Raw genomic sequence first — 23,871 nt, forward strand, 5'->3', positions numbered from 1 at the left:
AAGGGATGCCGTCAAGCTGAAGAAGGAGTCCTATCGGGCCTGGCTGGCTTGTGGGACTCCTGAGGCAGCTGATGGGTACCGACGGGCCAAGCGGACTGCAGCCCGGGTGGTTGTGGAGGCAAAAACTCGGGCCTGGGAGGAGTTCGGTGAGGCCATGGAGAAGGACTATCGGTCGGCCTCGAAGAGATTCTGGCAAACCGTCCGGCGCCTCAGGAGGGGGAAGCAGTGCCCTACCAACGCTGTTTACAGTGGAGGTGGGCAGCTGTTGACCTCGACTGGGGATATCACCGGACGGTGGAAGGAATACTTCGAGGATCTCCTCAATCCCGCCGTCACGTCTTCCATTGAGGAAGCAGAGGCTGAGGGCTCGGAGGCGGACTCGTCCATCACCCAAGCTGAAGTCACCGAGGTAGTCAAGAAACTCCTCGGTGGCAAGGCACCGGGGGTGGATGAGATCCGCCCTGAGTACCTCAAGTCTCTGGATGTTGTGGGGCTGTCTTGGCTGACACGCCTCTGCAACATCGCGTGGCGGTCGGGGACAGTACCTTTGGACTGGCAGACCGGGGTGGTGGTCCCTCTTTTCAAGAAGGGGGATCGGAGGGTGTGCTCCAACTATAGGGGGATCACACTTCTCAGCCTCCCTGGGAAAGTCTATGCCAGGGTACTGGAGAGGAGAATCCGGCCGATAGTAGAACCTCGGATTCAGGAGGAACAGTGTGGTTTTCGTCCCGGTCGTGGAACACTGGACCAGCTCTATACCCTCTACAGGGTGCTGGAGGGTTCATGGGAGTTTGCCCAACCAATCTACATGTGCTTTGTGGATTTGGAGAAGGCATTCGACTGTGTCCCTCGCGGCGGCCTGTGGAGGGTGCTCCGGGAGTATGGGGTCCGGGGCCCTTTGCTAAGGGCTATCCGGTCCCTGTACGACCGGAGCAGGAGCTTGGTTCGTATTGCCAGCAGTAAGTCAGACTTGTTCCCGGTGCGTGTTGGACTCCGGCAGGGCTGCCCTTTGTCGCCGGTTCTGTTCATAATTTTTATGGACAGAATTTCTAGGCGCAGCCAGGGGCCGGAGGGGGTCAGGTTTGGGGACCACACGATTTCATCTCTGCTCTTTGCGGATGATGTTGTCGTGTTGGCCTCATCAGACCAGGACCTCCAGCATGCACTGGGACGGTTTGCAGCCGAGTGTGAAGCGGCTGGGATGAGAATCAGCACCTCCAAATCCGAGGCCATGGTTCTCAGTCGGAAAAGGGTGGTTTGCCCGCTTCAGGTTGGTGGAGAGCTCCTGCCTCAAGTGGAGGAGTTCAAGTATCTTGGGGTCTTGTTCACGAGTGAGGGAAGGATGGAACGGGAGATTGACAGGCGGATCGGTGCAGCTTCTGCAGTAATGCGGTCCCTGTACCGGTCTGTCGTGGTGAAGAAGGAGCTGAGCCGCAAGGCGAAGCTCTCGATTTACCAGTCAATCTACGTTCCTACTCTCACCTATGGTCATGAGCTGTGGGTCATGACCGAAAGGACAAGATCCCGGGTACAAGCGGCCGAAATGAGCTTTCTCCACAGGGTGGCTGGGCGATCCCTTAGAGATAGGGTGAGAAGCTCGGTCACTCGGGAGGAGCTCAGAGTAGAGCCGCTGCTCCTCCACATCGAGAGGGGTCAGTTGAGGTGGCTCGGGCATCTTTTCCGGATGCCTCCTGGACGCCTTCCCGGGAAGGTGTTCCGGGCATGTCCCACCGGGAGGAGACCCCGGGGAAGACCTAGGACACGCTGGAGAGACTATGTCTCCCGGCTGGCCTGGGAACGCCTCGGTGTCCCCCCGGAAGAGCTGGAGGAAGTGTCTAGGGAGAGGGAAGTCTGGGCATCCCTGCTTAGACTGCTGCCCCCGCGACCCGGCCCCGGATAAGCGGTAGAAGATGGATGGATGGATGGAACATTATTACAACACTTCCCTCCCCAGTCTTTAGTTCCTGTTTCGATGAAGCCCCTCCTTCCGAATTACAAAATGTGCTGTGATTGGTTAGCTGGCCCAGTGTGTTGTGATTGGCACCGCTTAGCGTGTGTTCTGGAAAGTCACGCCCCTTACCATAACAGCGAGCGCTACTCAGATGTAAATATTAAAGGGGTCATCGGACGCCCATTTTCCACAAGTTGGTATGATTCTTTAGGGTCTTCGTATACTTTGGTTAAAATTACTCAATGGTTGTGTAAAACAACACCCTTTTTACCTCCTCAAAAACAGCTCTGTTCACACCGACCTGTTTCGGTGCATGTCTCTTTAAATGACAATGACCAACTGCTCACCCCACCCCTCTCTTCTGTGGGGGGTGTTGACCCAAGACACGTAAAGTGCTGCCTTGGCGGACAGTATACAAATGGCTGAGGGCGGAAATATGTTAATACGGGACAGTCCATCAGTGGTCGTGGGCGGAGCATGAGCAATATGACATCATATTGCTCAGAAAATCTAAACGGCTTGATTACTGAGACTGTTTAGGCTTTTTGAGGATTAAAAAAAAAGGAGTGAATGGATTTTTTTTATTGTATAAACTAGCCTATGTAAAATCACATACTGGTAACATATAAGTCAACATTTGAACCTTTATTGTATTTATTATTATTTTTATTTTTCATTTTATTCATTAGATACATTAGATTATTCGATTAAATTGAAACCCAGTACTTACATTTAAAAGTGTAATCTGGCAATTTCGTCTCCAACGCGTAATGAATTCTGGGGTAGGCTGCGAAGGATCCTTCTGATGGGTCCTGCATTCAAAGAAGGACGCATTTGGAGGCCGCCTATTAAAGGAGCCTTTGAAGGACCTTCGAATTGGAACAGCCTTCGTCACGCTGCGGTGATGCAATCGGCTATACTTTCCCCTTTAAATGAGTCTCGGTGCGCCCTCCGAAGGCTGCGTCGGCCGCGCACTTCGAAGGACGTGGCCTTCAAAGGATGCAGCCCCTGAATTGTGACACAGCTATAGTGTTTTGCACCTCTTGATCACAGACACTCAAATGTGTTTACAGCCCTTCAGAAGCCAAACACAGAGATGGTCTCTGTGGTCTCCCCGCCCAGTTTGGTGCTACTAGGAGCAGCCTGTGGTGTCTCTGAAGGATCCTGAGAACAGTTGCCAAGATCAACAGTATCGGGGGAAAGGCACAGACTAACTGATCTGGCCAGGCATGGGCTAGAGCATCCTGCCCCAGCGGAGTGGATTCCTCTGCTAGTAAGAACCAGAAAGGACAGTGTGTCGATACCACTGAGGTGAAGTGAAGATGTCCATATCCACCATGCCAAACCGCTGCCATATTATATCTACCACCTCTGGGTTGACCCTCCACTCCCCCAATGGAGGTCTGTGGCATGACAAGAGAGCTGCCACCATGTTTGACACTCTTGGGATGTGCATTGTTCTGACACTTGCAAACCGAGGGAAGACCCAATGGTATGACAGTAGCTGCTGCTGCCAAAATACCCATAAGCCTGAGGACGCACCTGAACGGATGCCTGGCCTGTCTTCAAAATCGTTGAAGGAGGAGTCAAGTCACCTTCATTTATATAGCGCTTTTAACAATATAGATTGTTTCAAAGCATCATTACAGTGATAATAGGAGATTTAAGTAACAGAGATTGTTTTGGCTTTACAGTACATTAGCTCTAGAATGAAGTTGTTGTCCAGCTAAAATTAGTTTTGATTGATTCACTTCCGTTGCAAAGATCATTAGTTATTAACCCTCTGGAGTTGGCGTTTTTTTTTCTTATTAGTGCAAAAGAGACTCCAAATACTCCATTCATTTTGATCATAAATATAAGTGTTATACATCCTTCGATTGTGTTAAGTGTCTACTTTTTTTGTGTACACTCACAATAAAAAAACAAAACAAAGTGTTGTGCTTTTTGCTAAATAAAGAAAAAAATTTGCGTCTCTCTATCAGTGAAGTCCATTCTGAAACTCGTCCAAAAATGAACTGTAACTCAGCGAAAACTTGCCACACTTTCATGAGAGATATGTCTTTATAAAGCTTGAAGTATCTTCTCTTAACTTAGGGGCCGATTACACAACACCGTTCTAACAGAAAACCCTTAATGTGCTCTGGCCTGCTCATTTGCACAACAACAGTGTTTGGTGGCTCGAGAACGCGAGAAATAGGTTCCAAGGTGCAAGCGTTGAATTAAAAAAAAAAAATGTTTTCATCTCCGCGTAAGCTTCAAAAACACGAATCTGTGAAAATGCTGACGGCGTGCACATGTGTATTACGTGTTTAGTCTATAGGTATGCGCGTTGGAATATATATATGCGCAGGTGTGTAGTCTTTCTTTACAAATTGACCTCACCAAATTTGTCCATTTGTCATGTCCATGTGCATGTCCTTCATCAGATCTGGATACGGCTTGAATCCGGTGGACTGCGGTAAACCTCGGGATAAAGAGAGGGACTAATAAAATTCACTGTAAAGCCCAATCGGGGAATATGGTAGAGCAGCTGTGTGATTTCCACCACTGCCTGCTCCTGAGAGTGGGAGCAAAGGAGCCAGTCGTTCAAGTACAGAAGCACCTGTATTCCTGTGGCTTGGATTGGAGCCAGTGCTGCGGCCATACACCTGGTGAAGACTCATTAGGAAAGAAAAAGGCAGAGCGGGAGGACACAGAACTGATAAACCTGGTCCTGGAATGCAAAGCGAAGGAACGGCCTGTGTTGTGGAACAATTGGAATATGGAAGTAATCATCGTTTAAGTATATCGTGGAGAATCAGTGCTGCTGTCTGACTGCCTGGAGAACATCGTTTTTGCGCAACATGTGAAATAGTCAGATCTTCAGGAACTTGTTGAGGTCACGAAGGTCGAGGATGGGCCTTACATCACCGTCTTTTTTTGGAATTATAAGGTATATTGAGAAGAACTCACTGAGCCGTTCTGACCATTCTGCTGGTTAATTGGCACCCTTTTTTTGAGCGAGCTGTTGGAGTCTGATAATATTGTCATCTTGAATCAATTGAAAGCGGGAGGCCACCGTCGGAACTGCAGCTTGTACCCCTGAGTTAGTGTTACTATAACCCATGGGTTGGAGGGGTCAGATATAACCTCCACTTCTTCATCATCAAAGAACTAGCTGTGAGAAAATAGGCAACTTCATATTGGGGGAAGATGCTAGTTTCTTGCTCAGTTGCAAATTCATAAGCATAGACTTAATCTGAGCAAACCCAGCAGTCAACACATCCACCTTCTTGTATAAGGGGTCTTCCTTCCTGCCAGCAGAGGCACCGGTTGCTTCAACATTTTTACTCTTATCTGTTGGTGGTGGTAGTGACTCACCTAAAAGTCCTTCCACCATAGACATCCACAAAGTCCTCCTCTGTGATGAACGGATTCCAATGTTTTTTTTTATTTTATTTTTTATAATATTCTATGACATGCAATACGTGCACATGAGAAAATTATAGGGACAGTCTGCAGGAAGTCATGGGGTTAAATAGGGGATGACCCTGAGTCATCATGGTCTCGAGGGACTTTGTGACCTGTGCATTTGCAACGAGAGATAAGATCCAGGGTGAAAAGATCTGTTGTGTTTTCATGTTTAATGAGGTCATTCCATAGACATAATAATTTTTATACTGTACAAACTGTATATTCTATATACCCTCACATTAACCCTACCCCCTAATACTACCCATCATACTTTCAGCATTTTTACATTTTCAAAAAACATCACTTAGTATGATTTATAAGCTGTTTTCCTCATAGGGACCAAAAAATATCCCCACAAGGACAAGGATTTTGGATATTGCCTTCACGTCCTCATGTACACACACACACACAGGTATTCCTATCATTATGATTAAATAGGCGTAATGGTTTTTTATACTGAGCTAATGACATTTTCTTGCCCCTAACCGTAAACCTACTAGAGGTCTGCTACCGGGTTAATGTTTATTGAACAGCCTCGGGTTCGGGTCGGGTTCGGGTTTGTAACTAAGAAAAACTAAATAGGCTATATATAGTTTGCGTGCTGTGTGCTTTGCCTGCTTGCTGTGTTGTGGTGACCGGCACGCGAGAGAGAGAAAGTTGCATGCGCAGATGTGCAATGTGTGCATTGTAGGCTACGCAGACCACAGACACACAGGCTCTCTCTCTCAAATTTGAGAGAGAGAGCCTGTGTGTCTGTGGTCTGTGTAGCCTATGCACACATTGCACATTGCACATCGAGAAGAAAGCGAAAACATTGCAAAGCGAGAAGAAACCGCTCTGGATGAAATGTGAATTTTAAAACAAATTAAATGAACAACAGCAATAACTTAAATAAAAGTGCTTTAAAAAAACATTTTGTTTGTATATATATATATATATACAAACAAAATGGTTTTTTTAAGCACTTGTATTTAAAATATTATTTTAAAATATTAGCGAGAAGAAACCGCTCTGGATGAAATGTGAATTTTAAAACAAATTAAATGAACAACAGCAATAACTTAAATAACTTAAATAAAAGTGCTTTAAAAATGTTACAAACATTTCGTTTGTATATATATATATTCAAATATATTTCAAATATATTTCTTTTGTGTATGGGAGGGCCGCTGCGCCTACATGTATTTGTTTACCGTTTCAAGCAATCATTAAATACAACATATTGCAAAAATGGTATTTATTTGCTGTGAGAAATAGAGTGGACCTCGGGTTCGGGTCGGGTCGGGTTAAATGATCGCGGGTACGGGCCGGGTTCGGGCTTCAGTTTAAAGCCCGTGCAGACCTCTAAAACCTACCCATCACCGAAAACTTTCAGCATTTTTACATTTTCAAGACATAGACAAGACGTACATTTTCATGACGTCAGCGTCAGTTCTGGCAGGCCAGGTAGTCAAGACGCTGCTAATGCTGTTTGCTAACAACACTGTCCCGTCAGCTGATCTGCTCCAGCTGAGCTGCATTAGCTGGTTAACTCCCCTCGCTGCTCAATGGCCAAAGCTCAAACAAGGCGCCCTATTTAAAGCACATTCAGTTGCTCATACATGCTTGCTGCTCGCTTCTGCTGCCCGCCACCCCCCCAGCTCCTCCTTATGCATAACGTGGCATTTGCTTTATGTCATGTTGCCTGCTCTATTCACAGGGGGGATATTTTAGCTCTCATAGTCCTAAACTGTGTGAGCGTTCCCTAATGCTGCTGCTGCTGCTGTCCTCTGACTCTCTGCTATTTCATGGTGCTCATGAAAGGTCAGAGGACTCCCTGAACAGAGCCATACCGCCAAATTTCAATTCAGGAACATCAACCTGTTCGCAATCTATTCAATATAAATTCTTTAATTATTTTTATTGTCTGTGTTCTTGACTTAATGGACCTGACAGAAATAATTTAGACATAAATCATGATTTATATCAGAGAATATGACTTCACCTTAGTTTTCTACAGTAATGTTTTTGAAATGGACTGGTTATTTTTTTGTATTTCAGAAAACATGTAAGTACCATAAAGTCAATAAAAATGTACCAAAATGTTATGGAATCAATAGAGAACACATAAGGAGTTTTAATGTCAGTTTGTGTATTATTTAAATGTTTTAGTGGAATGTTTAAATTAAATTGCATTTTTGCTAAAGGAAGAATCTGTTTTCCTGAACATGCATTAAATATAAAAAGAGACATACAGCAAGATACAAAAACAATAATGGATAAAGCTTTTTTTGTTACTTACTTGCACAACAGAAATGTGAAGCCACGCATTTATATTACATTGTTACATTTTGTGGGGGGACATTATAGGCATGTATGTAGATATCACAGAACAAGCATCTTACACAACACCATTTATGAAAAATTACTTTGTAAGCTAAAAATCATGTCTACAAACAAGGAATTTGTGGCATGTGCTTTGAAAAATTATCATCTTATTTGAGATACTTTCAAGTATCAAAAACACAATATTATTTAAGTACAGTGTAAGTTAAGTACAAATCTGTGGTCTGGTTTCTGTTCTATATAAATTACCATATGTACATGCAACCAACTATATGTAAATCTCAAATAACATGATAAAAAGGTCATGAAAATACAGAACAATATGAAAAAGACTTGCGATGTCACATTAATTGTTGCAAATCTGGTATGTAAACACACTGTTACAAAGCGGTACTGAAAATATACAGCAAAACATGTTTTACCTCATAAACTAGGCTTGAATGGGAAACTGTTACTTCTGTTTTGTGATTATTGGCATTCTTTCACTATACATGCTGTATGTCACCAGAGAGTGTTCTTGAGTAATCTTTACTTTGAGTCCATTTGCAATGAAAGAATTGTGAGCTGCATAACTCAGAATGTCTTCACCCTACAATAATGTGGAAAAAGAAACAAACACTAGCATAATAATTTGCATGTGATAAGACTTACTTTATGATTCTAATTAATAAATATATGATTTGAATCTCAAACATAAAACCAGAAACTTACTTGACTCTCTTGAGTTTTGTGGATTGTGGGTGAATAAGAAAATTGTTTTATTAAAAAGGTAATAAAATATAATATTTCTGTAGTGGCAATTGTTGTATTTTCATAAATATTGTTAAAATAAATAATGTACATGTCTTATCAATGTGTGGTAAAAAAGAAACCTTACCTTTATTCGGATTCTGACATAGTTTTATGGCCAGAAAAACAGTTAAAGTAAAAAATATGATGTTTGAAATCCCAAGAACAAGCAGGGTTGTATTCACATCACTCTCTGAAAAGACGTAATTCATATTAACAGATCAGTCCATTGGTATTATTTCCCCCATAATATGATTTAAATCCTGAGTGGCAAAATTAAATATTTCTCCAAAAACCTTACCTCTAATATTGAGTTGAGTTCCTTTTCCAAACAGTATCTCTCCACATGCGGCCACAGCGCAGTAGTAAATCCCAGCATCAGAGTCACTGATGTTGCTCTTGAGGAGATTGTAGACACAGCTCTGCGTTTGAGACTCACTGCTGTTCTTACACTGACCATTTCTCTCTCCTTTGGTGTAAAGGACTCCTTGAGAGTCTCCCAAGCTTTGTCTGAACCAGTAGACGCTGTGTTCTCCAGCACAACTCTCACTGAAGATGCTGCACTGCAAATTCACTGAATCCCCTGGATGAAGCGTGTCTATCAACGACTGCTGAAGAGTTGTGTGTGCTACGGCTGCATCTTGACAAAGAGACATAAAAGGGACACTTGATAGAAAAACAAGGCCAAGGGTCATCCAACACAATCCCCACAAAGTATAAATAACAAGCAAGAAAATATACCTCTGACAACTAATCTAGTGCCTGCACCCATTCCAATCTTCCAGTTTGATGCGGCTACACAGTAATATGTGGCTGAGTCTGAAGGCTTTGTCTTTAAAATGATCAGAGTAAAATGTTTATCTCCTTTGGTAACATTAAAACGATTCATTTTCTCAAAGTCCTTATTCCAAGTGGGTTGTTTAAAGTGTAAAGACACAATTTTTAAAGATTTTCCTTCAGCCGTCTGTTTAAACCATGCTGTTGATTCCAGAATCTCTGAAAAGTTGCAGGTTAAGTTCACGTCCTCTCCAGACTGAACTATTTTTAAATCTTGCTGAACAACATTCACTTCAGAAGTACAGACTGCAAAATGAAGCACACATTAGATAGCTTTAGAGTTATAAAGTGTTAAATGTGTGAGTTGTTTATATGTTTACAAAGCATAAGCATTTAGTTATATTTACATATTGTTGAGGAAAGCAAAAGAATGAAGTAATATCTCATGATCAGTCGTCTTCCAAAATTGTCCTCAGGCTTTGAATTCCCCTGAAAAAGCAAACGAATGAGCCCCACCATCACACACGCTAAAGAATAAGGGTAGATCACTAGACGGTGTCTTTACCATGTGTCCATCTGTCTCTGCTTCAGTCAACTGAGGCACATATGCACATTCATGTTAACCATTCTGCTTTCACACACTGTCGCCACATCAAAATGTCTAAAAAAAATCTAACCCAACCATCTTTCCATTGCTTCAAAAAAACGTCTTTCATTTATTAGGAAATGTAATAGAAATACTTAGTTACCCAGTTTTTAGCAACTAAAGCTGGCCTCTCTGAAAACTCTGATTAATATGTTTTTTATTGCTATTAGAAATGCATCTTGTGGTTTGACACAGAACAAAAGCAGGAAATAAGATGTTTCAAAGAAGCATGTAACCAGAAATCAATCCTTTTAAGGGCCTCATATAAAAGTCAGTGTTTTAGTAGGCCTACCAATGGTAAGTGTCCAATATATATTAAATTAAATTAATTAAATTTAAAAATAAATAAATAAATAAATAAATAAAATAATTTAATTCATGTTTTGAATCAAGGGTTTGGCAGATGGCAGGACATGATCAAGTTTAAAGGGGTCCTATTATGCCCTTTTACGAAGTCTTGATTTTGTTTTGGAGGTGTACTAGAAAATGCTTTCATGCTTGATTGTTCAAAAAACACATTATTTTTTTTTACTTATTTACTTATTTAACATTATTACAGCACTTCCCTCCCCAGTATTTAGTTCCTGTTTCGATGAAGCCCCTCCTTCCAAATTACAACATGTGCTGTGATTGGTTAGCTGGCCCAGTGTGTCGTGATTGGCACCGCTTAGCGTGTGTTCTGGAAAGTCACGGCCCTTACCATAAGAGCGAGTGCTACTCAGATGTAAATATTAAGGATGGCGTCAATTTCAAACCAATTCAAGCCTGATTCAGACTTAAGAATGTTAACAAACAAGACGTTCGTCCAGAACGGTTTCATGCACGGACTTTGCAAGCACAGATTTCACAGGACGTTTCAGCATGGCATTATTTTTTTTGTAATTTTCTTATACATTTTAGATACGATGTTATACACCATTTAATCATGATATTTGTTGAAAAATTATGGTAATACAAACAGTAATCGATCACAAAACCATGGTTAATTTTCCTAAGGGACTGTGAACAGCCGTACAAAAGTGAGAGCTTACAAAAGCTACATTAACAGTAGCACTATATCAACTGTAATGTTGTCTAGCAGGCTCGCGGAGGCAAAGCTTTGCTCTTTGTTCTTGCATCTCTTGCCAGCAGAGGCACCAGTTGCTTCAGTATTTTTACGCTTACCTGTTTGTGGTGGTAGTGACTCACCTAAAAGTCCTTCTACCATATATGCAAAATCCTCATCTGTGAAGAACGGATTTCAAATGTGTTTTTTTTAATAATATTCCACGACCTGCAATATGTGCACATGAGAAAATTATACGGACAGTCTGCAGGAAGTCATGGGTTTAATAGTTGATGACCCGGAGTCATCCTGGTCGTGAGGGACTTTGTTTCTATTAGACTCGACCTGTGCATTTGCAACGAGAGATTACATCCAGTGTGAAGCACTGCTTCCGGAAGAACATGAATCCGGAAAAACAAAATAGAACACCTCTCATACTGTTTATTTTAATTACGCACATAAAAGTTGAATTATGCAAAGACTGCACCAGGTAAAAATAGATTGGATGAACCTATCGGGATTATTTTTCTATACACTGATGAAGTCTGCACAGTATCAGGAGTAAGTGAGTAAATACTGTACATAGAAATAAATGAGAATTAAAATAAGTTATTTATTTATTTGGGCACCTTTTACACCAGCAGATGGCTTTGCTGGCTTTGAGAATTTCCCACTATAAAATATAGCATGTATTTCGTATCCATACATACCATGGATGTGCTTCAATATCTCTGCAGGCCTTTATTTCTTGGAGATGAGTTTGACAGAGACATTCCATAGGCATAATGGTTTTTATACTGAGAGCTAATGACATTTTCTTGGCCCTAACCGTAAACCTACCCATCACAGAAAACTTTCAGCATTTTTACATTTTCAAAAGACATAATTAGGCATAACTAATGATTTATATAGAGAATATGACTTCACGTTAGTTGTCTACAGTAATGTTTTTGAAAAAAAAGTGACTGTACATTTTTCGCATTTCAAAAAAATGTAAGTACTCTAGCATAAAGTCAATAAAAAATAAACCAAAATATGTTATGCAATCAATAGAGAACACATAAGCAGTTTTAATGTCAGTTTGTGTTTTAGTTAAATGTGTTAGTGGAATGTTTAAATGAAATTGAAATTTTGCTAAAGGAAGAATCTGTTTGGATAATGTAACACATTGTCACTGACACTAGTAAAAAGAGACATACAGCAAGATACAGAAACAATAATGGATGAAGCAGACTTTGTTTTAATTATTTACTTGCACAATAGAAACGTGAATCCACACCTATATTACATTGTTACATTTTTTGGGGGAACATTAAAGCCATGTATGTAGATATCACAGAACATGCATTGTTTTACACATAACACCATTTATGCAAAATTACTTTGTAAGCTAAAAATCATGTTTTACATTTGCACTACAAACAAGGAATTTGTGGCATGTGCTTTGAGAAATTATCATCTTAATTTAGATACTTTCAAGTATCAAAAACACCATATAATTTAAGTACAGTTTAAGTTAATATACAGACAAGACTATCTGGTTTCTGTTCTATATAAATGACCATATGTACATGCAACCAACTATATGTAAAACTCAAATAACATGATAAAAAGGTCATGAAAATACAGAACAATATGAAAAAGACTTGCGATGTCACATTAATTGTTGCAAATCTGGTATGTATACACACTGTTACAAAGCGGTACTGAAAATATACAGCAAAACATGTTGTACCTCATAAACTAGGCTTGAATGGGAAACTGTTACTTCTGTTTTGCGATGATAGGCATTCTTTCACTATACATGCTGTATGTCACCAGAGAGTGTTCTTGAGTAATCTTTACTTTGAGTCCATTTGCCATGAAAGAATTGTGAGCTGTATAACTCAGAATGTCTTCACCCTACAATAATGCAGAAGAAGAAACAAACATCAAAGACATTGTCACAAAAAATGAGACCCACTATCATAATAATTTGCATGTGATAAGACTTACTTTCTGATTCTAATGAATAAATATATGATTTGAATCTCAAACATAAAACTAGAGACTTACTTGACTCTCTTGAGGTTTGTGGATTGTGGGTGAATAAGAAAAACATTTAATTAAAAAGGCAATCAAGTATAATATTTCTGTAGTGGGAATTGTTGTATTTCCATAAACATGTTATAAATACTGTATATGTGTTATCAGTGTGTGCTAAAAAGAAACCTTACCTTTATTCGGATTCTGGCATAGTCTTATGGCCAGAAAAACAGTTAAAGTAAAAAATATGATGTTTGAAATCCCAAGAACAAGCAGGGTTGTATTCACACCACTCTCTGAAAAGACATAATTCAAATTACTGATAAGAGATCAGTCCATTGCTATTATTTCCCACAATAAATTATTTAAATGCTCCTCCTGAGTGGCAAAATTAAATATGTCTCCAAAAACCTTACCTCTAATATTGAGTTGAGTTCCTTCTCCAAACAGTATCTCTCCACATGCGGCCACAGCGCAGTAGTAAATCCCAGCATCGGAGTCACTGATGTTGCTCTTGAGGAGATTGTAGACGCAGCTCTGCGTTTGAGACTCACTGCTGTTCTTACACTGACCATTTCTCTCTCCTTTGGTGTAAAGGACTCCTTGAGAGTCTCCCAAGCTTTGTCTGAACCAGTAGACGCTGTGTTCTCCAGCACAACTCTCACTGAAGATGCTGCACTGCAAATTCACTGAATCCCCTGGATGAAGCGTGTCTATCAACGACTGCTGAAGAGTTGTGTGTCCAGCTTGAAAAGTGACATAAAATGACAAAAAAAATCAGATGCCACAAATGGTAAATGGTAAATGGACTGCATTTATATAGCGCTTTCACAGACCTATGGCCACCAAAGCGCTTTACATTTAGCCTCACATTCACCCATTCACTCACTCATTCATACACAGACGGCGGTGTCAGCCATGCAAGGCGCCATCCAGCTCGTCGGGAGCAGCTGGGGTTAGGTGTCTTGCTCATGGACACCTCGACACTTGGTCAGGTGGAACCGGGGATTGAACCACCAACCTTCCGGTTTGTAGACAACCTACATGAACCACTGAGCCACTGCCGCCCAAATCAAACAAAGCTAAAATAACAAGCAGTAAAACTTACCTTTAAAAAATAATCTAGTGCCTGCACCCATTCCAATGCTGAAATATGATGCGACGACACAGTAATACGTTGCTGAGTCTGAAGGCTTTGTCTGTAAAATGATCAGATTAAAATGATCATCTCCTTTGATAACATTAAAACGACTCATTTTCTCAAAGTCCTTATTCCAGCTGGGTTGTTGATTTAAATATAAAGACACAATTTGTATGAATCTTCCATCAGCCATCTGTTTAAACCATGCTTTTGTCGATTGCAGAAGCGTTGAAAAGCTGCAAGTAAGATTCACATCCTCTCCAGCTCGAACTACTTTTACATCTTCCTGAACAACATCCACATTAGAGGACACATCAGAGGAGCAGACTGCAAAATCAAGCAGATACATTTAATTGACAGAGTTCTGATGAATAGACATTAAATAGTGTTCTGTTGAATAGGAAAGAATTCAAGTATATTTACCTATTGTTGAGAAAACAAAATGATTAAATAATATCTCATGATCACATGTCTTCCAAAATTATCCTCATGTTTTAAATTCCTCTGGGGAAAAAACCAACAAAAACAAAACACGAATAAGCCCAAAACAACCCTTTCACGCCAGGTATATAATAGAGGCAGATCAGTCGACTGTCCATATACCATGTGTCCTTCAATCTCTGCTTCAAACAAATGAGATGCATATACACTTCTGTCTTATTTATTCACACGGCTGTAAAAGCTGATTGGTCATTTGAAAAGGGTTTTGAAGTTGGTGAAAACCACTTCTGTGACAGCAGCCAATCAACTGATGCGGTGTTGGAGTTATAAAATTAACAGTCTTTATATTTAAATCAACAACCCAGCTGGAATAAGGACTTTGAGAAAATGAGTCGTTTTAATGTTATCAATGGAGATGATCATTTTAATCTGATCATTTTACAGACAAAGCCTTCAGACTCAGCGACATATTACTGTGTCATTGCATCATATTACAACATTGGAATGGGTGCAGGCACTAGATTATTTTTTAAAGGTAAGTTTTACTGCTTGTTATTTTAGCTTTGTTTGATTTGTGGCAACTTTTTTTTTTTTTATCCTTACTATTTCTGTTCCTTTTATGTCACTTTTCAAGCTGGACACACAACTCTTCAGCAGTCTTTGATAGACACGCTTCATCCAGGGGATTCAGTGAATTTGCAGTGCAGCATCTTCAGTGAGAGTTGTGCTGGAGAACACAGCGTCTACTGGTTCAGACAAAGCTTGGGAGACTCTCAAGGAGTCCTTTACACCAAAGGAGAGATAAATGGTCAGTGTAAGAACAGCAGTGAGTCTCAAACACAGAGCTGCGTCTACAATCTCCTCAAGAGCAACATCAGTGACTCTGATGCTGGGATTTACTACTGCGCTGTGGCCGCATGTGGAGAGATACTGTTTGGAGAAGGAACTCAACTCAATATTAGAGGTAAGGTTTTTGGAGACATATTTAATTTTGCCACCTTATTTTCGAACGCGGAAGTAAACATGGGTCCAGTATCCGGTTTTTGTGCGGCACTTCCGTTTCCTCGCTTCCCTGGGCTAACTAACGATATCAATCGCAAAGGATTAAATGCAGAATTGACAGAAAAATGTTACACATAACGTAACAGATGAATACAACAAAGATCTAAAGCCCCGCCTCACCCAGTTCGGGTACCGGACCTGGTTGAAAACACTCATGCATCTAGCTGGCAGAGTGCCAACTTCGCCGGCGCCTTCAGCACCGCCCTAAACACGGCCGAGCCAGCGCTGGACTAATATATCTATGGAGGTATTTTTGTCATGTCGAATGTATTAATAATGCCATCAGAATGCAACCAAAGCACAGGACAGCAATAAGTAGATGTCTATAAATAATTGTAAATCATACAAAATAAACGCCATGATGACTAGATTTTATACAGAGGTTACTATGATTTTGTTTCTCCTTAGAGTTTTTTATTGAGACTTCATAGCCCAGCCACTTTTCTGGTATCGGGTGGTCTTCTGTAGGTCTTGTGTTCACGAAATGAAAAGAACAAACATACGGTCGTTTCGGTGGTTTCTTCAAATGTAAAGCTTTTAACCACAGGCGAAGGGTAAAGTAGGTTTTATGTTGGACATTCGTTAGACATTCGCCAAGCAAATTAAGGGACTGTCTTAAAACTGCACACACACACAAATAAGCATTCCAAGGTGCGAAACCACGCAAAGCATACTAATAAAATGTAAATATGTGAATTAAGTGGACAACCTATTTTGCGTCAATACTGCCGACGTTGTCTTTGCTGCTATATATTTATGTTTAACATAGGCCTTCCACAACTCTCTCCCCATATGTCGAATATATCACCAATGAGGCTTATCATATGTCACCAAGCAGCAGCAGCGCCGCGTCAGACACGTTTGGTGTGCAGAGATATAGAAAACGCCACGCAACAGAAACGCCAAGTAAATCTTTCTTTTGTACCAGTTATTATGACAACCTCTAACTGCACAAACAATCCCGGTCTTCCTTGAAGCCATAACGATGAGTTAGTTGTTATGAATACTTGTTTGATTAACCGCTACGGTGAGCTTGCCAGTAACCGGAAGTGCCTGACCGGAAGTCTCGCACAAAATACCGTCAACTGGCTGCGTCCGTATTTCCGTTAAAAATAAGGTGAATACCATGGGCTGTTTAAATACTCGATTCTGATTGGCTGGAAGGTGTGCAGTAAAACCGTTTAATGCACAGGTAGTTCCAGTCAGTTTGATTACAGTTCGAAATTAATCCGCTACATTGGTAACCATAGTAACACAGATACACTTGCAAGCAGAGTGAGAGACGCATATGAAAACGTTTATTTAGGTAGGCTAAATGGATGAATTTTTCATATCGTTTAATTTGTATGGTGAATATGGCAACTCTGAGAAATGGGCCCAGGCACAAGACGAAATAGAAGACTTGGAGAAGACGTTGAATGACAAAAAGCGGCACAAAGAATTAACAATAAATAAATGACATGATTAGTTCAAATAAAGATTGCCTTGTCACTGTCAGTGCTGCCTGTCATTCATAAATAATTGTAATAAATCCATTAAAGAATCATTAAGTTAGCTATATTCTTAAGCAACGAGGGGACGTTAGCTGATAGACTTTAAAGAAGAGAGGCACACAGGTAACTCGCGCACGCATCTCTCTCTCTCTCTGTTCCTTCTCCTTCAGTTCTCTGTCTCTCTCTTTTAATAATGAATTTAAATAAATGTGAATTCATTCAAATAAAAGCAATCCGATGGCTCTACTTTATTTAAAGCGGTCGGAGTGCAAGAACTGACGAGCCTTAACTTAAGAAATAACCGTCATTTTTACACGTCTGTTAAAAAATGACACTGTAAACATCAGTTACAGCTTTAACTTATTTTTAACTTGGCAAATAACCAAGGTATAAGCGGGATAATCCACGGCTTCGCGTCGGGTGGTTCTTCGCCTCTACGTCGTGCATTAAAATCCTTTAATGCACGGCTAGCTTCGCGTCGGGTGGTTCTTCGCCTCTACGTCGTGCATTAAAATCCTTTAATGCACGGCTAGCTTCGCGTCGGGTGGTTCTTCGCCTCTACGTCGTGCATTAAAATCCTTTAATGCACGGCTAGCCGTGGATTATCCCGCTTATACCTTGGTTATTTGCCAAGTTAAAAATAAGTTAAAGCTGTAACTGATGTTTACAGTGTCATTTTTTAACAGACGTGTAAAAATCACAGACAAATTTCCTACACTGTAACTGAATCTCATAAATGCTAAGGATTTTTTTTTTTTTTTTCAAGAATTGCTTTTTGAAGTTAAAGGAAATATGATTGCGGTTGCAAGCTACATTTCAAAGTTGGCAGATGGGTCAGATCTGAGTGCTGGTAAGCATTTACCACTGTGTAGTGGAGTGAGACTGACCCCTGTCCTTCATTTATGTTTGTTTTCACACGTCTTTTTTCACACCTCTTTCTGCAACAAAACCACAACATGTTAAAACCCAACTACCCTTCCATTGCAAAAAAAAAAAAAAAGCCTTATTTATATACCGTAGAGCAGGGATGGGCAACTTCGGTCCTGGAGGGCCACTGTCCTACAGAGTTTAGCTTCAACCCTAATCAAACACACCTGAACAAGCTAATCAAGGTCCTCAGGATTACTAGAAAATTACAGGCAGGTGTTTTTTTCAGGGTTGGAGCTAAACTCTGTAGGACAGGACCGAAGTTGCCCATCCCTGCCGTAGAGAGACAATGATTAACAGAACAGAAATTCTGTATGACGTTTGATAAACTGCCTACTGCATATTAAAACTATAAGGTACACATAACAACGGTTAGCATCTGTATGTATATAAATGTGGTTAATGGTTATTTTGTCAGTATCATAAGAACAAAAACAGGAAATGAGTCTCTTCAATGAAAAAAATGGCCTAATGCAGCGGTTATTTTTGTGGGTGAGGTAGCAGTAGACACAAAACATTTGTATTCATTTTAAAATCATTATTGAAAAATAACATGTTTCTCTTTTCCCCATAATATTTCAGAGACTTAGATCTCAACTATGACAACAAATCTTCCTCAAAGCAGTGAACCAGGATAGCTATGAAATGCATTTAATGTTTCATAATGCAATATTAAAAAAAAAAAAAAAAAAAGATGCTTCTATTGCACAATATCTCAACTGGTTCATTTTTAAAGAGCCTTAAATAAATCTCATGTTCAGATATTGCTTAAATTTAAGTTATGTTTCAAAGTTAATGTTTTCATAAGTATTTGATGATCTGATGTAACGTGGACATTTGAGTTGATTCTTAAAGGGATAGTTGATGGACCCCATTGACTTCCATAGTATTTTTTTTCCTACTATGGAAGTCAATGGGGTCCATCAACTGTTTGGTTACTGACATTTTTCAAAATATCTTCTTTTGTGTTCAGCAGAAAAAAGAAATTCATACAGGTTTGAAACAACTTGAGGGTGAGTAAATAATGACAGAATTTTCATTTTTGGGTGAACTATCCCTTTAACCACAAAAGTACCCTAGCCATCATAAAAGACTATACACACAACCCACACACCAGATCAAAGAGATAAAAGCACTTCAGCTATATTGTGTTCACAGAAATAATGTATTTTTTGCTCACTAACAGGCTCACTATTTGGATTTCATTCACAAAACACATGATCATTTTGGGCCTTGTTTACACCACCATCAAACCTACCACAGACTCAGACTCTGTCCATATAAGGAGAGGATGTGACTCTAGCTGTCAGAGATGAGCTGCATCATTTCCTGTCGCATGAGAGGCAGGAAGAAACTGATCATTATAGAGTGAGAGTCGCTGGGGTGAATGTCAGCGGATACATTTTCAGCATTTGAAGTGTCTCATTTTAATTAATATATGTAAGGCTTTTAAAGGCTTTTTTTGAAGCGCAATATATTGTATATATATATATATACACATACTGTATATATAATCACACACACACACACACACACACACACACACACAAGCAAGCTTTGAACTATGAGATCTGTTTGCATGCACATGTGTGACACATGCTCTTCATGGCTAAAGCAGTTTCCTACCCACAAGACTGACCTCTGTCTGTTTTAAACAAGACACTCTGAATCAAAACCACAGAAAAAAACATTCAAACAGTCAAGTTGCTTTCCATTGTTAGAGAAAAAAAAAAAACATCTTAGAAAAGTTGAGGCCTAAGAAAAAGTTACAGTAGTTTTAGCTATGATGAGGAAAAAATATATAATCTTATAATCTTAAAAATATATATCCATTAAACATATAATAGTACCTTGTCAGTCCTTTTAGCCTGTTATTGTGATCTTAATTATTTGTTGAAGTGTTATTTTTTGTGAAACCGCAACTTGATCCTACAGAATTAGTCAATTACAGGCCGATCTCGAATCTACCTTTTCTGTCAAAGATATTAGAAAAAGCAGTATCCTCACAACTGTGTTCCTTTATTGAAAAAAAAAAGATATCTGTGAGGATTTTAAGTCCGGATTTAGACCGTACCATAGTACCGAGACAGCTCTCGTTAGATTCACAAATGATTTGCTCTTATCATCCGATCGTGGTTGTATCTCTCTATTAGTGTTACTCGATCTTAGTGCTGCATTTGACATCATTGACCACAACATTCTTTTAAATAGACTAGAAAACTATGTTGGCATTAGTGGAATTGCACTAGCATGGTTTACTTATCTGAACGTTATCAGTTTGTAGCAGTAAATGAAGAGATGTCTTATCAATCACAAGTTCAGTATGGCGTACCACAAGGCTCAATACTAGGACCGCTGCTGTTCACGCTACCATTAGGAGATATCATTAGGAAACATGGAATTAGCTTTCACTGTTATGCCGACGATACTCAGCTGTATATTTCTTCAAAACCTAACGAAACTTACCAATTCACAAAATTAACGGAATGCATAGCTGATATAAAAAATTGGATGACTAGTAATTTCCTATTACTTAATTCTGAAAAAACAGAGATTCTAATTATTGGACAAAAAACTTCCTCACGTAATAACCTAGAATACTGTCTAACACTTGATGGCTGCTCTGTCAAGTCTTCGTCGTCGGTTAGGAACCTGGGTGTGCTCTTTGATACCAATCTTTCATTTGAAAGACACGTGTCTAGTATCTGAAAAAACGCATTTTTCTTAAAAATATATCTAAATTACACCATATGCTCTCATTGACAAATGCGGAACAATTAGTTAATGTGTTCATGACCTCAAGGCTAGATAATTGTAATGCTCTACTGGGTGGTTGCCCTGCACACTTAATAAACAAACTACAGCTGGTCCAAAACGCAGCAGCTCGAGTTCTTACTAGAACCAGGAAGTATGACCATATTAGCCCGGTTCTGTCAACACTGCATTGGCTCCCTATTAAACATCGTATACATTTTAAAATATTGCTGATTACTTACAAAGCACTAAATGGTTTACTGTATCTCCGCAGTACTTAAGCGAGCTCTTAACGCATTATTGTCTTCACGTCTATTGCGATCTCAAAATTCCGGCCAGTTGATAATACCTAGAATATCAAAATTGACTGCTGGCGGTAGATCCTTTTCCTATTTAGCACCAAAACTTTGGAACAGTCTTCCTACCATTGTCCAGGAAGCAGACACACTCTGTCAGTTCAAAGCTAGATTAAAGACACATCTCTTTGACCTAGCATTCACATAATACATTATAGACTTCTATAATTCAATGTTAGGCTGCATAGATTAGGTCAGCCAGAACCGGGAACACTTCCCATAAATCCTGATGTACTCGTTACATCATAAGAAGAATGGCATCTACGCTAATTTTAGTGTCTTTGTTTATCCCAAGGTTTTCCCGCAGCCTGCCGGATCCAGGCCATATCCAGATCTGACGAAGGACCTTCGCCTGGACCCGATGACAACGTAGTGCTGAAGTGCCAACTAGTCTCTCCCTATGGACGATCCCTTTACCACTCCAGATAAAGCATTTTCGGGAAATTCGTTTCGCGTACCTACCCCGAAGTGATAAAATAAATAAAATTCTGTATCAAAATTTATAAGGAAAGCCCAGTACTTTGTTTAGGCTTGGTCTGTAGGGAACTCCAAACCTGTGCACATATATTCAAACGCACATAACTATAGAACCGATTCTTAATGCGCATGTGAATGCCATCAGCGTTTATCACAGGTTCGCGTTTAAAGTCTGTGTAGAGAGAATGGTGTCGTCTTAGCGGCCCCTAATTTAATAACAAATGATCGTTGCGACGGAAGCGAATCAATCAAAACTAACTTTAGCTGGAAAATAACTTTATTAAAGAACCGCTATAAAACCAAAACAATCTCTGTTACCATAAATTATATGTTTGTCTCTGTAAAGCTGCTTTGAAACAATCTACATTGTTAAAAGCGCTATATAAATGAAGATGACTTGACTTGACTTGACTTGATTTCAAGTTCAGTAGAAGATGGGTTCAAGAATAGGGATTTAACCCATGTTAAGATGGGTTAATATTTAAGGAAGACAATGTCCCTATGTTATATTAGCCTAGTTATGATTCTTTAGTTATGTAAGGGTAACTTCAAATACTGATATCCAAAAGATGATGTTTCACTGCTTTAATATCTTCAAATCCCCATCTTTCTCATTCAGTCAGTCACGTTCAACGTCACGTCAGACTGACGCCATGGGGTCTCGGCTGGGAGCCCAATCACCTCCAAGTAGTAACATAATGAGCCAATGGACATTAACTAGTGAGATTTGCGTGCCGAGTCACACCTACCCGGACATACGTGTATAAATAAGACCAGTATTACTCACTGTATACATTTTTTGCTTCGGAGCCGAGTGGTTGTACAACGATTGCTCAATCCAGTCACCCTCAGAAGAGGAAAGTGCAAATTTCTCTAAAAGAGAGCAAAAAGCTATTTTCATTCCTATTAGGAGAAAGATCTCAGAAAACACCAATTATTATTACTATTTTTTGGGTTCTCTCTGCCGGTGTGAAGGCGCCTTCCAGCGGTGTGTGGATCCAGCGCACTGTTCATTCAGAGCTTCATTAATCCCTGGGCATTTCGGCTGAAAGAGCAGTTCTACCTGAAAGACTCAAAAGACGAGATTATATTACAATGACTTATTACTTCATAGACCAGAAAATGAAAACAAAAATATTGGATGGTAAAGTTTTGTATTGGATTGGCTTGTTTTGTTACCACATGAAGGTGTAAAAACTGCACAAATTCTCCATGCCACCATAAACATGCAAAAATGGATAAGATGGAACTTTGATTGGTCACCTCACCAAATGTGTGTGAACTGATATGGCCTTTAAGAGTTCTCTGATCAGTTCAGATCTTCGCTCTATCTCTTTTGAGACACTACGTTTCCTGTCTCCTTCTGGCATCTTTATCTTCAAGTTACCTTCATTGGATTCAACATGGACCAACGCTTCAGCGCACTCCTGACATAATCATCAAGAATTTCCAGAATTCACTGCATCTGGACTTGTTCAGCAACAGAAGTCAATGCAAGTACCCGTATTTAAAGCCTTTATAAGTTATTGTGCCCCTTTTAAGGTGACCCTGATTCTTTGATGTTTCTCGTACGTTGTGGTTAACTGATTGTAATCTTGCCTTCCTCTTCTCTTCTCTCTCTCTCTTTCTTTACTTTCTTTATTCCGTATATAATCTTTGCTTAGTTTAGTTGTGTGTGTAGCCATAGTTTTGTTTATTAAACCATTATATCCAAGCTTTATAGTTCTACCAGAAAGACTCAGGAGGCAAAATGATGTAACAAAGCATAAATCTATTAACAGCCCAGCAAGCATTATGATATAAAGTTCTTTGGATCTTAATGGATTCGTCAATTCCTGCCTGAAGACGAAGGCGGGGTGCAGCCGACCCCCGGGAGGTATGGGAATAGACCATCCTGGTGGTGGTGGGGAGGACGGAGGTGAATGTTGGCGTCAGCATCTCCGAACTCAGACATGTATAAATACCGATCTTTTATACTACTAATATTAGAGCACGACTGGTTAGATGAGAAAGTAATTAGTGACGTAACGATTGAGTCTTCCTGGCAGAATTTACGTTCTTTTCTTTTTTTTTAACGAATTTGCCACTCACAAAATCAAAGTCACTTAAACATATTGATCTTGGCCAGGAAGATAATTTATTTCCTAGAATTGATAATTGATTATGCTGTCTGCTCGTTGAACGAACTGATTCAATAATTGTACTATTA

General features: G+C 39.9%; 3 protein-coding genes across 4 annotated transcripts; 1 reads left to right on the forward strand and 2 right to left on the reverse strand.

Moving 5' to 3' along the window:
- Nucleotides 1-7,531: 7,531 nt before the first annotated feature.
- LOC311078593 (uncharacterized protein) lies at nucleotides 7,532-9,888 on the reverse strand. 2 transcript variants are annotated; one of them, XM_084107490.1, is made up of 5 exons: nucleotides 9,861-9,888; nucleotides 9,703-9,784; nucleotides 9,260-9,601; nucleotides 8,820-9,158; nucleotides 7,532-8,711 (listed from the first exon to the last, which is right to left on the reverse strand). In XM_084107490.1, exons 1-5 carry the CDS (start codon nucleotides 9,861-9,863, stop codon nucleotides 8,491-8,493), a joined length of 987 nt encoding a protein of 328 aa, XP_083963616.1. In that variant the 5' UTR covers nucleotides 9,864-9,888; the 3' UTR covers nucleotides 7,532-8,490. The 2 variants fall into 2 exon arrangements, with proteins under 2 accessions (XP_083963616.1, XP_083963615.1); XM_084107489.1 differs by lacking the exon at nucleotides 9,861-9,888 and having other exon boundaries at nucleotides 9,703-9,854.
- A 3,167-nt stretch (nucleotides 9,889-13,055) lies between these two features.
- Nucleotides 13,056-14,762, reverse strand: LOC311079128 (uncharacterized protein). Its single transcript, XM_084108332.1, has 3 exons — nucleotides 14,120-14,762; nucleotides 13,428-13,757; nucleotides 13,056-13,307 (listed from the first exon to the last, which is right to left on the reverse strand). The coding sequence occupies exons 1-3, from the start codon at nucleotides 14,499-14,501 to the stop codon at nucleotides 13,186-13,188; spliced, it is 834 nt and encodes a 277-aa protein (XP_083964458.1). The 5' UTR covers nucleotides 14,502-14,762; the 3' UTR covers nucleotides 13,056-13,185.
- A 23-nt stretch (nucleotides 14,763-14,785) lies between these two features.
- Nucleotides 14,786-15,863, forward strand: LOC311079897 (uncharacterized protein; the record flags this gene model as incomplete). Its single annotated transcript, XM_084109619.1, has 4 exons — nucleotides 14,786-14,827; nucleotides 14,933-15,128; nucleotides 15,228-15,557; nucleotides 15,742-15,863. 4 exons carry the CDS (start codon nucleotides 14,786-14,788, stop codon nucleotides 15,861-15,863), a joined length of 690 nt encoding a protein of 229 aa, XP_083965745.1.
- Nucleotides 15,864-23,871: the final 8,008 nt, after the last annotated feature.

The sequence above is a fragment of the Abramis brama genome (assembly GCF_963993115.1).
Source record: "Abramis brama genome assembly, chromosome: 3".
Lineage (NCBI taxonomy): Eukaryota > Metazoa > Chordata > Actinopteri > Cypriniformes > Leuciscidae > Abramis > Abramis brama.